At 59.2% G+C, this 16,793-nt stretch overlaps 1 protein-coding gene across 2 annotated transcripts in view; it reads right to left on the bottom strand.

Annotated features, from left to right (window-relative positions):
• Window positions 1–1,820: 1,820 nt before the first annotated feature.
• Window positions 1,821–16,793, bottom strand: part of SEZ6L (seizure related 6 homolog like) — a 35,505-nt gene continuing 20,532 nt past the window's right edge. The window contains exons 2-17 of one of the 2 annotated variants that reach the window (XM_061369209.1): window positions 14,748–15,467; window positions 14,391–14,524; window positions 10,133–10,325; window positions 9,466–9,651; window positions 9,179–9,344; window positions 8,182–8,348; window positions 7,649–7,843; window positions 7,421–7,559; window positions 5,950–6,146; window positions 4,368–4,562; window positions 4,029–4,220; window positions 3,634–3,828; window positions 2,938–2,970; window positions 2,689–2,803; window positions 2,358–2,460; window positions 1,821–2,108 (exon numbers count right to left, since the gene is read on the bottom strand). In XM_061369209.1, coding sequence (XP_061225193.1) covers window positions 2,079–2,108; window positions 2,358–2,460; window positions 2,689–2,803; window positions 2,938–2,970; window positions 3,634–3,828; window positions 4,029–4,220; window positions 4,368–4,562; window positions 5,950–6,146; window positions 7,421–7,559; window positions 7,649–7,843; window positions 8,182–8,348; window positions 9,179–9,344; window positions 9,466–9,651; window positions 10,133–10,325; window positions 14,391–14,524; window positions 14,748–15,467 — 2,960 coding nt within the window. In that variant the 3' untranslated portion in view covers window positions 1,821–2,078. The remainder of the gene's footprint in view (window positions 2,109–2,357; window positions 2,461–2,688; window positions 2,804–2,937; window positions 2,971–3,633; window positions 3,829–4,028; window positions 4,221–4,367; window positions 4,563–5,949; window positions 6,147–7,420; window positions 7,560–7,648; window positions 7,844–8,181; window positions 8,349–9,178; window positions 9,345–9,465; window positions 9,652–10,132; window positions 10,326–14,390; window positions 14,525–14,747; window positions 15,468–16,793) is intronic. The other variant, XM_061369210.1, reaches the window with a different exon arrangement.

Here is a 16,793-nt window from a genome sequence, read left to right as displayed (position 1 = left end):
GGACACCTTCCACTAGAGCAGCTTGCTCCAGCCTGGCCTTGGACACTGGATCTAACTGGGATGTCCCCGTGACCCTGCTCCTTGGCAGTGCAGCAGCACAGGATGCAACCAGTGAGGAGCCATATGGAGGTAGGCAAGGCAACCCCTCATGTTCTCCCTGTGGTTATGGGGAGCCACCCTGCCCCAGCCAGTACAAGTGACACCTGTGGGTCATTGCTGTGGTGCCGGATGGGTCCCCATGACCCCCACCCCATAGGGCTCCCCCAAACCTCCTGCACATCCTCTGTGATGTGGCCACGGGTCTCCAGTGGGGTCCCAGTGCTGAGGCAGCTGGCTCCCATGGGGTGTCCCATGGAGGAGGGATGTCCCCAGCACTGAGCCTCAGCCTCTGTCCCAGCCAGGCTCAGACAAACGCATCCCATGGGAGCAGGGGGACCCTATGGGGTTGCACCAGTGCAGGATACAGCTCGCCCTGTGCATCAGCGGGACCCTGCCTGCGGTCCAGGGCTCTGCAAACCGGTTCCACACATTAAACCACAGAACAGTTTACACCGAGGTTACACTGAATGCTCGAGCTCCCCACGGAAGCACTTCATCATGTTCAAAAATATTTAATCCCAGCAATTTTCACATTGTTCTTATAAAAACAGACCTGTATGAAGGGAAATGAAATGCTTCGTACATTTTTGGCACATTTTTTTCTTTTTTTTTTTTTTCCTTTTTTTAACCTTTACAAATTACAAACACACATTCATTGTTTTTAAAGGAAAAAAAACCACCCCTCGGTCTCAGCTGTACACTGCAGAGATGCACGAACCACCCCGGAACTAAACCAGCCTCCCGTGGTTACAATTGCTGTTCTACAGGGGCAAAGGAGAGGCACCGGCAGCCCAGGACATGTTGGTGGCTTCCCTGCCCTCCCCAGGGCCTGGCTATGGAGGTTGGTGGCATGGGGGGGCCTTGGGAGGAGGTGGCCCTTAGGGGTCCATGGGAATGGGAGGCAGCCCTGTGGTGTCTGGCTCTGGCAGGGGTGAAGGCAGTGGGAGAGTGCAGGGGATGCTGAGGCTCCAATTGGGTTTTGCCTGGGGTGGGACCTGCTTTGAGGGCCTGATTCCTGCCTGTCCTGCTCCCCAAGGGCTGGTCTGTGCCAGAGCCAAGCACTGCCTGCCCCAATAACCTCCGTCCCCTCTCCATTGCCTGTCCCACCATGAGCCCCAGCACAGGGGCTTCAGGTGGGAGCTACAGAGCTCTGGGTGGGCTACACTGCCTTGGTGCCTGCCTGGCACCACCACCTGCATGCTGGGGACCCCCCTGTAGCCCATCCTGCTTACCCTGAGATGCTACCGAGGGGTAAGGAGAGACCGCTGGGTTCTCATGGCAAGGGTTATGGTGAGCGTGGCTAAAGAGGCACAGGCTGCAGAGCTCCCCTTCACTGTGTGAGGCTCCCCATGGCTCCGGGCTGCTGGGCTCACTGGTTAATGCCTCTCTGTAGAGCTGGGACTCCTGGCCTGCTGCCTCTCCAGCATCCAAAGCAAAGCAGGGAAAGCAAAGCGGGATGTACCAGTGTGTGCCAGGCAGCGTTCCTGAGCCACGCTCTGCTCCCACAGCCAGGACAGTCCCTGTGCTGCTGGCACACAACCCCCTGCGGTCCCTGCTTGGGCAGAGGGGAGCTGGGAGCCGCGGGGTGGGGAGGGCTTGCAGGACCCTGTGGCAAACCTCAGCTCCCAGCAATGGGCTGCAGGCTCTTGCAATGGATTTAATTCTGACACCAGAGCCGCAGTAACCCCGCTGTGTGTGTGAACAGAGCCAGGGGATGTGCCCCTCACACTGCCCTGGCCTCGCTGGACCCAGCCCTGCCCCGCTGCTGCCTGCGCCCAGGCTCTGCAGCACACCTACCCCAGCTTAAATAGAATAAATACAGTGAAGAAAACAGTAAAGTCTTCCAGAAAGAGGCAAAAGGAAAGACAACAGCAGGTCCAGGGGTCCAACCAAACTCCACGTGGGCTCTGGATTAGTTACTGAGGAAGGTCTATGAGAGCACAGTAAGTTCGCAGCCAGAGACTCTCTTACCACTGTCCTTATATCGAAACTTCGTATTCTCTTGTTTCCTGGAGGGAAGGAAAAGCCAGTTGAAGGAGCAGCTGCTTCTCAGGACAATCCCACCATTCCCACATGGAAAGAGAGGTTATTCTGCTCCTGCAGAAGCGACGCCTTCCCTACCCAGAACCTGCAGCCCACCCGGCCACTGGGAGCAACAGGGATGGAGCCTCCCATCACTCCAAGCACCCTGCATCCCCAGCCCAACACATGGCTCCCAACAGGATGGTGCTGGGAGCAGCGGGCGCAGCGGCACTCACCCCTGTCTCATAGATGGGGTTGTCGAACTCCGTTTCTACCGTGATCTGGCTGTAGGGGTGGGAGTACATGAGGGGCAGGCGGAGGCTGGAGTAGTACCGACACCTGCGGGAGAGCTGGAGTCACTGAGCTGCACACAACGGAGCACAAACAGCCCCGGCCTCCCACATCCCGGCCCAGTGCCCTGCTCCCTGGCACCATTCCCGGGGCTCATGGCAGGGGTTGGACTCAATGAACTATGAAGGTCCCTTCCAACCCAAACCATCCTGTGATGCTGAGCAACCATGTCCCCGCATCCTTCACCACCATCCCCAGCCCAACCGTACTCCTCACCTTGTGAGATAGATGTAGGCTCCTCCCAACAGCAAGGAGATGATCAGCACTGGGATGAATATGGCTAAGGCCATGTTTCCTCCCTCCAGCGATGTCTCTGCAGCAGCTTCTGCTACTAAAAGGACAAGATCTATCAGGGTGGCATTTGCAAACACACTGTGATCCCCTCTGCTGCTCTCCTCCCGGCTCCACACTGGCTCTGGCTGAGGGTCCTGCACAGGGCTTATCCACCAGATGCATTTCACTCACCTTCCAGAGCGTGTTCAAAGCTGTCTTGATTCACTGGAAGAGAAATGGGGAGTTACCGGTATGTAACTGGGTTTGACTGGGTGCTTGCTGCGTGGGGACCCCAGCCCCGGGGTTTCTCTGCCCTGTTTGGTCCCAAGCCATGTTGCAAACCTGCAGTTTTTAATCAGTTCTAGGTTCTTGTAAACACATGCAAGGGACTGAGGGGCTGGGCAAGTGAGATGCCAGCCAAACAGCCCTGCCTGGGGCAGTGGTACCCACAGAGCCCTGCTGCCAGGGCTTCTTGAGTTGTAATTAAGAACAATCCATCCCTGGAGTGTAGTGGCAACAGGAGGATCCTCCTGTGTCCCAAGAGGGCATAAACCCAGACCTTACTTAGAGGGTTTCCTGGGGTTGAGCTCTCCCATACTGGTGGGTACCCAAGGAGAGCATCTCTGCTGAGATGAGCAAACGCCTATGGGAAGCAGCAAAGCAGCGAGCAGCCAGGCCTGCCCCGCACTGCCAGCACCATGGCTGGGGGGTTCTCTCCCCCTCCCCAGGGCAGCAGAGCTTGGGCAGCTCAGATCCAGCTCTCAGATGAGCGTAGGTCCCAGCTTGAGAACCACTGGGGCTGCAGCTGGATGAAGGTCCTTGGGCTATCCCAGGCTGGGGACAGAGGCGTTGACGTCCCCATGTCCCATATCCACCCCCCACCGTTACCTTTGCAGATGGGCAGGGGTCCGCTCCAGTGGGACGGCTGCCCCAGGATGCATTTGATGGTCACCTCCCCCATGAGTTCAAAGCCCTCATAGCACATGAAGGTCAGGGACTCTCCTGGCAAGTAGAGGCGCTTATAAAGTATTTGGTAGCCGTTCTCCGGCAGTCCTGGGTTATCGCAGGCCAGCGACTCCTCGGCTGAAAGGGAACGGATCCCGGGATGAGCCCCAGGGCATGAGAGGCAGCACCCAAGGTGTCAGCCACCCCCCTTTAGGTAGCTCAGAGCTCTCCACCACCCCATAGAGCCAGGGAAGCTCTTGGCTGCAGGAAAAGGCTTCCTGCCCCCCCAAGCAGAGGAGCTGAGCTGCAGCAGAGCAGGAGGAGCTGCCCCAACTCACAGACGCAGTGTGGGAGCCGCGAGGTCCAGATGGGCGTCCCGGTCTCACGGCTGTAGCAGGTCAGCAGGGAGCTGCCCTCCAGCACGAAGCCGGGGTTGCACGTGTACTGGATGGTGGTCCCCACCAGCAGCACCGGGTCGGAGATGAGCCGGGTCGAGTGCTCCACCTCCCCTGGGTCCGTGCAGTACATGACTGGGGAGGAGAAGCCACCTGAGCTGCAGCCCCAGGCCCCGCAGTGGTGGCAGGGGATGCAATAGGGATGCAGCGCACGCAGGGGATGCGATAGGGATGCAGCGCACACAGGGGATGTGATGGGGATGCACGCTGCTGAGCACTCACTCTTCTCACAGAAGGGGGGGTCGCTGCTCCAGCTGAGGTCCCACTGGCAGGTGAGGGTGTCGCTGCCCACGATGTCGTAGCCCGGGTCGCACTGGTAGGTGATCTTGGCCCCTCGCACCAGCTCCGTGTGTGATGTGGTTTTCCAGCCGTTCTGGATCTCGGGCAGGTCGGAGCAGGAGTCGTTGCGGGACACCTCTGCAGCCAACAGGGATGCTGCTGTGGCCACCAAGCGCAGCCCTCCTTGGAGCCATGGAGTGTGGACACCCAGCTCTGCCCAACGCCTGTCCATCCCCATGCACCGCAAATGGCCCGTGCAGCAGCCCCTGGGCAGCAGCAGGTAGAATCATAGACTCATAGAATGCTTTGGGTTGAAGGGACCTTAAAATGGATCGAGCTCCAACCTCTGCCATGGGCAGGGACCCCTTCCACTGGAGCAGCTTGCTCCAAGCCCCTGTGTCCAACCTGGCCTTGAGCACTGCCAGGGATGGGGCAGCCACAGCTTCTCTGGGCACCCTGTGCCAGCGCCTCAGCACCCTCTTCCCAGAGCTTCTTCCCTGCGTCTAACCTGAACCCCTGCTCTTTCAGTTTAAGGCCATTCCCCCTTGGCCTGTCACTACAGTCCCTCTCTGGGGTGAAGGGGGCTTCCCAGGCCTGACCCTAAAGGCAGGCAGGGGTTTGTGCTGGTAGAAACAAGGCAGCATCAGTGTTGGCATCAGGATAAGCACAGCAGCGTGGGCACAGCGGGTTCAGCTCTGGCTGCAGGCACAGGAGCAGTACAGGCTCTGTGATCATGACACAGCAGGTTTGCTCCAGTGCAGGATTCATGCCCTGCTCCCCCCCAGCCCCATGCCCATGGCTGAGCCTGGCTGCATGTGCTGCAGTGCAGTGAGGAGGGACCTGCAGGCTCACAGGTGATCTGCATTGCAGCTTGTTCTGCCGGTCCAAACCAGAGCTGGCAGCAGCAGGAAGAAAACAGGCTTGGAAGAAGCCTGCCAGGGGAAGCCAGGCTGGGGAGAGGCAGCAGCGAGAGCAGGGGAAGCCCTGGGGAAGAGGTGCCCTTCCCGGTCCCTTGTCCCTTCCTTGGGCATCGGCCTCCCCGCTCTGGCAGGTGCGGCTGCACCCAAGGATGGTGTGAACAGACATCTCCAAGGGCAGTCTGAGCCTCTCTGGAGCAAGGAGCTGTGAACAGGAGCCCATCCTTCCATGGGCTTCCGTGACCCCTCCTGGGAGGACACCTCACTGCAGTGCCTCGGGCCTGGCAGAGCGGGGTGGGGGGAGTCCTGTACACCTATTACCAACAGTTCCTCTCCCTGTTCCGCTCTGCAGTTGCACTGGGCCAGACCATGGCTAACAGGGAGAAAAACTGCCTCTGCCTTCTTGCCAGCCTGGAAGAGGGGACACCCCAGCAGTGACTGACCCTGAGACCTGCAGCGGGACTGGGGGGTCTGCAGGGCTCGGTGGGATGTGCTGGAGTCACAGCTCTCCCTGCTGCACAACCCAGCCCCTGGGCAGCCTGGTCCATGTCCTGGTCCCCACCTGCGCAGCAGCGGCAGGGACACCCCCAGCGCCCCGCTCTCCGTACCGATGTAGTTCATGATGAATCCTTGCCCCTTCCCGAAGACGAGCCCGGCCGGGTCCGAGTGGAACTGGATGGTGAGGTCGGGGCTGGAGGAGTAGAGCTTCTGGGGGCCGCTGCTGCCCACGAACTGGCCCAGGATGCGCGCGGTGAGCTCGTCCCCGTCGTACACCGTGAGGATGTCGCTGTTGGTGAGGTTCAGGCTGGAGGGGAGGAGAAGCGGGTGAGACGGCGGGGGTCTGCCGCGAGGGGGCAGTGTCGGACCGCGGACGGGGCCTGGGACGGGCCGGGAAGGGCTGGGGAGCGTCAAGCGCAGCTCCATAGCCAGGGCCAGCACCGGCGGCAGCCTCCATCCACCCCTTCTGCAGCAGGGATGCTGCTGCCCCTGGAGCTGGGGGGGAAACGGGGCTCTCCTTGCTTCCACAAAGGGCGGGCGATGGATGCGCATCCCAAGGGAATCACTGATGCCAGCAGCCCTGCTGCCAGCCTGTTCCTCCCTGCAGCCCCACCACGGGCTGCCCGCTGGGTGCTGATCCTGAGGGTGTTATCAGCTGAGCCTCAGGGATGGGCACAGGTTCCACCTTTCCCTGCTCACATCCTGCTCACCAGCAAGGGGAGCACCTCCAGCACCCAGCGCTGTGCCGGGCAGCACAGGAAGGGCTGGGGCAGGGACCCTGCATCCTCCCCTTCCCATAGGCAGCACCAGGATGCTCCCAGCCCCACAGAACCTCCATCAGGTCAGAGGCACTCTCTGGGCAGCCCGGGCAGTGTGTGTGCAACACCTGAGGCCCAGGACGTGCTCGGTGTCTGCGGGACCCCTGCCCTGCACATCATCCATGTGATTCCGCCTTGTCTGGAGGCACCTGAGCTGATCCCCAAGCCTTTCATTAAGCGCGTTCCTGGAAGGCGCCAGCTCATCCCCGTGGCAAGCTGACATTTGCAGGAAACCTCTGCTTTCTGTCAAACACGATTTCCTCGCTGACATTTATGTCTGATGGCTTCAGAGCGCTCGGCCTCCAGTTCTGCTCAGCCCAGGCACCCACAGAGCTGGGAGAGGTGCACGGGGAGCTCCCACGGGGGATTTTACAGGGAGCTTTAAAACCGTTATGACTCTAAGCCCCCACTTGCACCATGCCCTCCCCTTGAGCACCCAGGATAGCATCGGAGGAGATTCCCTTTGCATCAGCAGCTTTATCGTGCCAAGGGCTCCCAGGCTGAACACTGAATCCCATACCCCTCTGACCTCAGAATGTGCCTGCCTGTGACAGTATTCAGAAGCCATCTCAGGAGCAGTTAACTGCTGCAGTGGATGGTGTAACATCACTTGGAACTCAGGGAGCAGCCCTGGGTGCTGCCCTGCACCTCCCCTGAGCGCATCATAGGGGATTAGGAAAGCTGCAAGTGGGAGGAACAGGGAAATGGTGCAGATCCCTGGGGCAAGGGCAGTGGTGGAGCAGAGAGGTCCTGGGCTACTCACAGCTGGATGTCCAGGAACAGCCTCTTCTCCTCACCAACATGGACCCTCCAGACGCAATCCTCTCCCTCCGCATAGGGCTCCGGCCAGTTTGGGGACAGGATCACACCGGCCACAGCAGTCAGCTCCCCCCCACACGTGGCTGCATGAATGAGAGGCAGGCAGGGCTCAGCAGGGTCCAGGGGATGCTTGTCCCAGCAGCCAGCATCACCCTGCGGTGCTGGCACTGACCTCGGCACAGCGGCTCCGTGTCGTTCCAGTACGGGTCCCGCATGTTGACGCACTCAATGACGGCAGGACCCTGCTCCAGGGAGTGCCCGGGGTCGCACGTGAACTCCACCGTGGTGCCCAGGTTGTAGGTGGGGTCCGAGGTGGTGAAGTTCCCGTTCTGGATGTAGGGCTCGTAGCAGTGGCCCCGCTCGAAGGCTGGAAGAGAAGATCCCCCGTGAGCCATAGGGGTACGGAACTGGATGGGAGAGCGCTGCCTTCCCCTGCCCCTCACAGCCTCAGCTCTGGGGTTTGCTCACTGAGCCCTGGGCTCATCCCCAGCTACAAACCCTTCATCCCACCATGCACGGATGGCCTTTTGCACAGTGAATTTTACAGGCAATTAGGATTAACAACAGCTTATCTGTCCTGAGCTGCATGGGCTTAACCAAACCCCACTTCCACTGTGTACCAGCACCGGTAATGCTCTGCTGTGGCACCGCTTGCTGTGTTTGCTGAGCTGGGATCGCTGCGGGTACCACACAAGAGCTCATCACCTTCAAAGCGTATGTTGAAAGCTGTGGCGGCCGCAGGCTCCTCGGCCAGGAAGTCGATCCTGATGGAGGAGCCGTCGCTGATGACCCCCTCGAAGGGCACGCTGTCAGCACGCAGCGAGTCGTAGAGGACCGCGGACTGGTTCGTGTCCCCGCTGTACACCACCATCCTGCAGCGGGGCACATGGCACGTTACATGGCACAACCGCGCTCCCCTCCTCGCCAGCTCCAGTGCTCCCGGAGCACAGCAGTGGAAAGGAATCATGCAAACAAATGATCACCAGCAAGATAAGTCTCTTTTACTGTGCCATAAACAGGGGCTTTATTCTTTCATTTTACTACAAGCCATAAAGCTGCTTTATTGCCTGTTACCAGACTGAATGCTAATGCTCTTTAAACACAAGGATCAGCACCGTAAGCGTGTTCTTTGTGTCACAGGTGCTGTAGCGTGGGGCTCACAGCTTCTTGCACCGTGATGCTGAGCAGTGGGTGTTTGGGGAGAGGAAAGGGGCAGTGTGACACAGCACACAGGACACGGCATCACCCCGCAGCCAGCAGGATCAGACCTGCAACATCTCCTGGCACAAAGCACAGGGCCTGGATACAGGGGCCGGGGCTCTGCAGCTGCTTCTTGCAGCTCTTTCTGCCTAAGACCTGTTGTGCCTCCTGAGTGCATGAACACATAGCTCATGAACCTCCCTTTCTCTGCCCCATCCCCACCTTCCTCTGCTGACAGCCTCCTCCATGCTGCACCCTGAGCTTGGGTCAGTGCTGCCTCGCAGCATCGCAGGTCTCATCCTGCAGACCAGGCCCCAGGAGGGCAGGAGGTGTGACCAGGCTGGGGTTCAGACCAGGTTGGAGCTTCCAGGTTTTGGTGTATCCAGGTCCCAGCGAAGCTCCCTGCTCCTCACCCCAGGCAGAGCAAAGCTCCCGCATTCCCATGGGAAACAGTCTCCCTACAGACCTGGCACTACCCTTATGAGCAGCTCTGGAGCCTTACCTGTCCCTCTCTGTCAGCAGCAGCTTCTCAAAGTGGAGGTGCAGCTTCTGTCCCGGGGGAGCCCCGATGGCCCACACGCAGTACATGCTGCTCGACTGGTTCCCGGTGTAGCTGGGCGAGAGGACGCGGCCGATGGTGGCGTTTCGGACCGTCCCACCGCAGGGCGCTGCCAACACAGAGCACGGCTCTCCAGGGCTGCGTTCAGCTCACAGCATGGAGGAAACAGCCCTCGTTACCCCCTTGGGGACCCCAGTTTCCCCCAGCACCGAGGCTGATGAGGCACATACCTGAGCAGATAGGCTCCGGGCTGCTCCAGTGCGGCCTCGACGCATTGATGCACGTCAGCACCCTGGGACCCTGCAGCTCGTAGCCCAGGTGGCAGTGGAAATGAGCAACTCCCCCCGAGTGCAAATCCATCACGGTGACGTCTCCGAAGTCGGGCCTCCGTGGGAAGTTGCAGCTCAGCATAAACACTGCAACGAGCACACACATTTCGGAGCTTGGGGCTGTCGCAGTCAGAGGGGGGGACAGTGAGAGCCCTCGCTGCGGGTGCCGGCTGCAGAGCACCGGCAAATGGCCATGCTGCTGCTTCTCAACCTGTTACTGCTTTTGCCCAGACCCAGTTTCTATTTTAGAGAGGATTTGCTTGAACTCATCTATTTTTTATAGCTCTTTAAGGAAAAAATAGCCCCACAGGCTGAGCTGTGCAGGAAGAGCTGCTGCACGGGGACAGAGATGGGGCAGGGTGTGTGTGAGGAGCTCAGGCAGTGCTGGGCTCTGGGACATCAGTGTGTGTTGTACCCTCTGCTCTGCGCACAACGTGGGCTGTTCCACCAGCACCAGTGATGCTCTGAGCACAGGCACGCAGTGGTACAGGAGCTGTATCACTGCAGGCTGAGCCCCACAGCACCGACACCCCATCCCACCCCTCCTCACTGGCACTGAGGCACCCACCCTGGTAGTGGAGCTGGAAGGTCCCCACCACCTCGTCCTGGAAGGTGCGGAAGTAGACGGAGATGGTGTTGGTGGGGCTGCGGATCACCTGGCCCTCCACCAGCAGCGTCTGGTTGGCCAGGACCACGAGGGCATCGCCGTCCACGCCGCGGATGGAGAGCACCTCCCCGTCCGACAGGTTCACGCTCTTCACCTGGGAGGGAGCAGAGACCCGTGAGCTGCGGGGTGAAGGTGGGGATCCCATCCCAGCCATGAGCACACAGAGCACGGGGTCATCACAGACAGGAGCTGCTTGTTCAGTGGTGATGGAGCTGTCTGTGCACAGCATGAGCCCAAAGGAACCTGTAACTGCTGACCTCTTCACTTGGGACTGCGGGCGCAGCGAGCTGGAGCTGCACACTTGAGATGCGTTCTGAAACTGGATGCTTCTGTGCAGCACAAGGTGATTGCATCTGCTTCCCTATTGAAACTGGGTGTTTGAGCAGGCAGGGAGAGTTAGGCAGGAGGAACATGAAGGGGTAGCATGAGTCGGGGTATGTGGGATCCCAATTCCACCTGCATCTACCCTGGAAGCAGCCCTGCACCTCGAGGCACCATAGCATGGAGCATAGAGCATGGAGCAGGCTCACTGGTCCCAGCAGGGCAGGTCTGCAACCGAGCCAGGGTACATTTGTATGTAGGGCTAGGTGCTCACCAGGGATGCTCCCCAGGATCCCTCCTCCACACGGGGGAGTCATGGCAAATGTGCCTAATGAATGGTCCCAAAAGGCTTTAATTATTATTTGGAAATAGCTGAAAAGTAACCTCACATTTGCATTTCACGTCCATTTAGCTTAATAAATGGGCTCATATTTCAGCAGAAAGATGCTCATCAGATCATTTGTTTCCTTAAGTGTGTGAGGACCAGGGCTCTATATTTAGCTCACACCACAGCCTTAGCCTGTGATTGCGAGCGCTCCCCATCATGTTGTGACTAGAAGGATTTGCTGCTGTTGTCACAACTGTGCCTGCCTCCAGTGCACGAGGCGGGGATGCACCCTGCTCCAAGGGCCACCAGCAGCACTTGGCATCCTCTGACCTTCTGTTGGAATAAGGGAGATTTCCACTGGAGAAACAACCCCAGCCCCACTGGGTAACTCCCTGCCTGCCCCAGAGATCCACAAGCCCTGGAGGGGCTCACACCAGAGCATCTTTGCCTCATTTTGCAGCAGGATGCTGGGGCTCTGCAGAGCCTCTGGTCCTCGCTGCAGGGCAGAGCAGGCCTCAGTCCTCGTGAGCACTGTGCAGTGCATCAACACAAGCCAAGTGCATCCCCAGACCCCAACCTGCCTCCTGGGTCCTTTCTTCTTCTCCAGGTTTTGTCCTGAAAACTGCCCCCCAGCACACTGTGCACACCCTGAGCCTGCTGCCATGGAACAGGTCTGATTGTTAATAACTGGAACGAACTGTGTTATCAGGGATGCATTATTTGGAGGATGGTATCCAGAGATGCTAAAGCAAGCAGCTCCCCCAGCTGCCACTGGGGCAGAGCTTGGCTTCCTGAGCTGGGTCTGGATCACTGCGAAGACATTTCCAGGGTGTTTCTAAACCACATTTTGCTCTGCAATCACCCAAAGACAAACCTGCTCCCCACCAGCTTCCTCTAATGGCTAGCATCGCACACACTACCCGGCACCGAATTGCTCTGGGAAACTGGAAAGAGAAGCGCTCAGGAGAACTCTCAAGCATCTCAGTGCTACCAAGATGCTCTTTCCCCCCACGCCCTGCTGCTGGGAAGGGGGTTCAAGGAGCAGCTCCAGCCTGCAGCGCTCTGCACAAGAGATGGAGCTGGTGAATGCTGCAGCATCTCCCAGCCCTTTGCAGGGTGCTGTGTGCTGAGGACACGGCTCAGCTGCACCGGCAGCCTCCTCCTCCTGCAAGCCCGTGCTCAGAGGAGCCTGGAGCAGGGCTGTCGCTGCACAGCCCCAGTGCCAGGCAGGCAGGATCCTCCGGGGACCGGGAGCGAGCGGCGGGTACAGGCGAGGCGGTGGCTCCGCGCCAGGGACCGGCAGCGCTGCGAGAGGGACCATATGGGTGAGTCCCTGCCAGGGGCTGGCCAGGACCAGCTCCTGCTTTAATCAAAGCCTGCACCAGTGTCAGCGCCTAAAGAGCCTGTTGGGAAGACAGGAGGGCTCCTTGGCTCCGGCTGCCGGCCCTGCTCACCCACGACAGATCTCCCGAGGGGAACTGGCTCCTGCCAAGAAGATTCAAGGGGTTTAACCATAAATACAGTTTAACAGCGCTGGCAGGGCCGTGCAGGGCACCCGCCTGGCGTGGGGACACGGCTCTGGCTGCGATGCCGCCGGCAGAGAGCCCAGCAGGGACCCTGAGCACTACACAGCACCACACAGGTCCTTTTGCTGTGTTATGCCCCTTCTGCCCAGCCCTGGGTGAGGGAGGATGCTGCAAGGGGCTGGGATGCTGCTGGGGATTGGGATGTTGCTGGGGGCTGACTGCCAGCCCCTGTCCCCCCCCCATCAGTGGCAGCTTGGGCAGGGACACCTCCAGGTTCAGCTCTCTTGTTTGCTGGTTTTTCATGCTCTTCTTTGGGGCTTTGGGGAGCAGCTGGGTACAGGTCTTGCAGCAAAGCCTGTTTGTGATAGTGGGAAAAGACCCAGCGCTTCTGCACCAGCCCCGCTGGTTAAGGGTGATGTCCAGGGTGGGCTTGCATGCAAACATGGACTGAGTTCCTGCACCACGCTGCCTGCCTCCTCCATCAGCACATATCCTGTGTGAACATCCTCAGAGAGAGGGGATAAATCTGTTGCTGTGCTTGCCATGAATGCTATTCCTAGCTTCACTGGGACATAAATCACGTCACTGCTGCTGCCTAAATGGTTAAAAGCTTTCTGCAGAGCTCACTGCCTGCAGCGAGGGTCAGGCACCGCTGATGCTGCCACACAGGAGGACATCAGCCTGCATCCATGGGCCCGGAACCCCCCTGCCCTCTGCTGAATAGGGCAGGATGCAGGCATCCAGGGTGCTCAGCATCCTTCTCCAGCTCCCACAGCACCCATCCAGGACAGGGTGCTCCGTGGGTGCTGAGCAGCTCCCGGTGAGGTTGTGCTCAGCCAGCACAGCCCCGCTGCTGTGATTTAATTTGTCTGCAATGCTTAGAAGCATCAGCAAAGTGAGATGCAAAGCTTGGGGGGTGGAGAGGCTAATTTTATGCTCCATTAAAATCTCAGTTTACAATGGAATGAGGTCAGGAGCGGTGTCACCTGATGGATTATGGACAGAGGCGAGTTTACAGCAGAGCAGCCCATCCTCAGCACCGTGCGGGGCTGGGGCACAAGTTACTGCTGTGGAAAGGAGCCCACATGGCCCAGTCCCGGGTCAGCCTATCACCAGGACTTGATTCCACACTGCAGCCCTGCCTGGAGGTCAGCCCCTTGCATGTGCCCATGAGGGGACGGCAGGGACAAGCCCACTGGAGCTGCTACTACTTTTAATGCACGTTCTTAATTGCACAGATTAAAAGGGAATGGATTTTAATTGGATGCAAATGGTGACATGGGGAAAGTGCATGAAGAAGAAAGGATTGTGCACCAGAGCATGGAGACTGGGGCCTGGTTTGACGTGGAGACCATGTGAAGAGCATCAAGACCCCTGCCCTGCTCCAATCCCCATTAGGCTGTGGGATGCAGCATTTTGGAGACCGCTGTGACTGGTCCAGACCTCTGGCTCTGCTGGGTCTGCACAGCACAGGTACCAGCACAATGGCAGCCCTGGCATGCAGCATGCCCACTGATGCATGCTCCCATGTGTGCAGCTCACACTGACAGACACCTTCCTGTAGAAACAGCCTTGGTTTTGCTGCAGCTGCACACTTGCTGCTGTGGGATGTGCTGCAGAATGCCTTCAGAATGCCTTGGCCATGTGGTCTTTACCCTGCAACTGATGGGGACGTGGCCCCGCTTTGCTGTGGGTTGGTGCTGTGCTGGAGACAGCACTGCTGCTTCACGCCTTCCCATGACGGCTCTTTGCAAATTGCATGCCGTGCTCCTTGTTCAATTAATCACATGGCATGTTAATGCTTTGATCCTAGCTGATGTTGAGGATGTACCAGTTACTGCTTTATTACACTGAGAAAAACCTATTTTCCTCCCTGGGAAGGAGTGGTTTTAGCCCGTGCCCATGGCCATGGTGCTGTGCATCCTGTGCTGCTGTGGAGCAGGGGCTCAGGCCATGGTGGTCCCTGCACCGACGCACTTCTCACCTGCAGCTCGACGCCGTAGCCAGTGTAGACGGTGACGTTGTAGGTGCACTCCAGGTAGCTGTGCTGGGGCAGCGGTGGGTAGTCTGTGGAGTCGATGTAGCCCTCGGGGTCGTGGAAGCTCATGCTGCAGAGGACTGGGGGGAACGTGAATCAGGGATTGCGCTGGGCAATGGCTCACCCAGCAGCTCCCTCCTGCACCTAAAACCCAGCACCCAGGTCCCTGCTCCAGCACCAGCACCATGGAAGTGCAGTCCCACAAACCCAGGGAATGCCACTGATGCTGACACAGGGATGCTTCCCGTTCGCCCCTGGAATCCCTGCCCTGATCCCCATCCCCATGCAGGCAGCACAGCTTACCCGGGGTGGGCTCCGTGGTGATGACGGTGGTGGTGATGATGGTGGATGTGGTGGTTTCTTGGCTCTCCTCTGCTGTGTGCACCTCTGTCTCGGTGCTGTCGGTCTGGTTACCGGTATCCCCGGTGGGAGCCACGGTGGGAGCGCTGCCGGCATCACCGGTGCTGTCAGTGAGGTGCCACGGTGCTGTCGGTGGCAGGGTGGATGGGGAGATCTGCAGCACAGGGCGGCTGGTGGTGGCCTGGCCCCCCCAGGGCAGCTCAGTGGGGCTCTGCTCTGTGTGTCCCCCACCAGCTGCTACCCGCAGCTCCTGGGAGGCAGTGGGGAGCCCGGGGCGCATGGGGCTGGCTGGGGAGGCAGCCCTGGGGGACCCCGGTGGGGCAGCCTTGGGCCTCGGGTGCTTCCTCGCTGCATTTGGGTGCTTCGGAGTGGGCGGCTTTTTCTTAACAGGGAACGTCTGTTTCACAGCAGCATCGGGGGCCGTGGTGGGTGCTGGCAGCGCGGGGCCCTGCACCAGCGGCACCGGTTCCTCCGCTGCCGGCTCGGTGCCGTCCTCCATGGCCGGCAGCAGGTTGAGGGCAGTGGCGTGTCCCAGCTCCGTGGCTCCAAGTGAACCCATGGCGTGTCCCTGCTCCCCGGCTCCATGGGCTGTCTTCTCCACCAGCTCATCCGCGGCGAGAGGGTCCGGGCTGGCAGGGACCAGCGCTGCTCCCGAGCCGCTGTCTGCAAAATACATGGGGAAAAGTGGGATTTGGGCAATTCTGGGTATGGAATTCTAACTCGGAATCAGCCCCCCGGGAGCTGCGGTTGGTTGAACCCTGTGGCTCTCCCAAATGGGCTCATTATGGGAACACAATAATGAGCCTGCACCGATTCCCTGGAAGCTGGGTTTCTGCTGGAACTCGGTGGCCTCCTTGCACTGCTTCAGAGCTGCTCTGTGATCTCTTTATGCAGAGGTCACTTGCTCGGGGAGGTTCACTCGCTCCTGCTGAGTTTGTTGCCGTGGCTCGGTCTCTATGAAAAGCCTTTATTTCTGTGTTTGCCATCAGCAAATGTGGCCGTTTCAAAGCACCAGCTCAGGCCGCGGCTCTGTCCTGCTGCCTGGTGTGGAGCAGTCACCGATCATCCAGCTTCCTCCTGCCTCCCGCAGCAAAGCACCTCCTGCTTCGCCAAAGCCTCTCCTTAGGCTGCCACTGACCTTTTGTGCCAGGCAAAGCAATGTGTGGGGAAGAAAGAGCAATCAAAGGCACCGCCGCCACGTCGCTGGGAGCTTAATTGCATGAAGCACAGATCTATTCCCCACCAGTGGGCCTGGCGGGGCTGCGGTCGCGGTGTAAAATCAACTGTGAGCAGGGCTGCGGCTGCAGGGAGCTCCAAGAGGCTCCGAGTCAACGTTTTCCATGGAAACAGCAGTTGCCAGGGAAGGAGCGCAACGCACGGCAATTGAGGACCGTAATTCCAGCCCCCTCAGCTCCACAGGGAGGGTTTGGAGCCCCCAGATTGCAGGTCTGTGCCCTCAGGGAGGGTGGGAGCATAGATGGGCATGGGGGGGTCATAGAAACATAGAATCATAGAATCACAGAGTGGTTTGGGTTGGAAGGGACCTTAAAACCCATCCAGCTCCAACCCCTGCCACGGGCAGGGACCCCTTCCACTGGAGCAGCTTGCTCCAAGCCCCTGTGTCCAACCTGGCCTTGAGCCACAGGTACTGCAAACAAAGGCACAACACTTGAGTGAAATGTAACTCGATTGTTTTGCATTTCAGATTCTGGAGCAGAACGGAAAGGGAGAGCAGAGCTTTTGGATGGAAAACCTGAAACACGGGGACCCTGCTGTGGGCACAGCTCCCCGCTGTCCCACCACCGTTCACAGCACCCTCTGATTTCCCTGCCTTTCAGCTTCTGCTGCCTTAGCTCTGCCTGAGTGCTGATCCTGCAACCTCGGGGTGCTGCTTCCTGCAGAGCTGCGCTCTCGCTGGACCAGGTTTGCAAGCACAACGCTCACTTCTGCATCATCTGGATGTGCAGCATCAGGCGCATCACAGGCCCC

This window comes from Neopsephotus bourkii, unplaced genomic scaffold, assembly GCF_033783945.1.
Source record: "Neopsephotus bourkii isolate Nb327-2 ecotype Australia unplaced genomic scaffold, CSIRO-AGI_Nbou_v1 NB_1479, whole genome shotgun sequence".
NCBI lineage: Eukaryota > Metazoa > Chordata > Aves > Psittaciformes > Psittacidae > Neopsephotus > Neopsephotus bourkii.
This window is presented reverse-complemented; position numbering and strand designations above follow the sequence as displayed.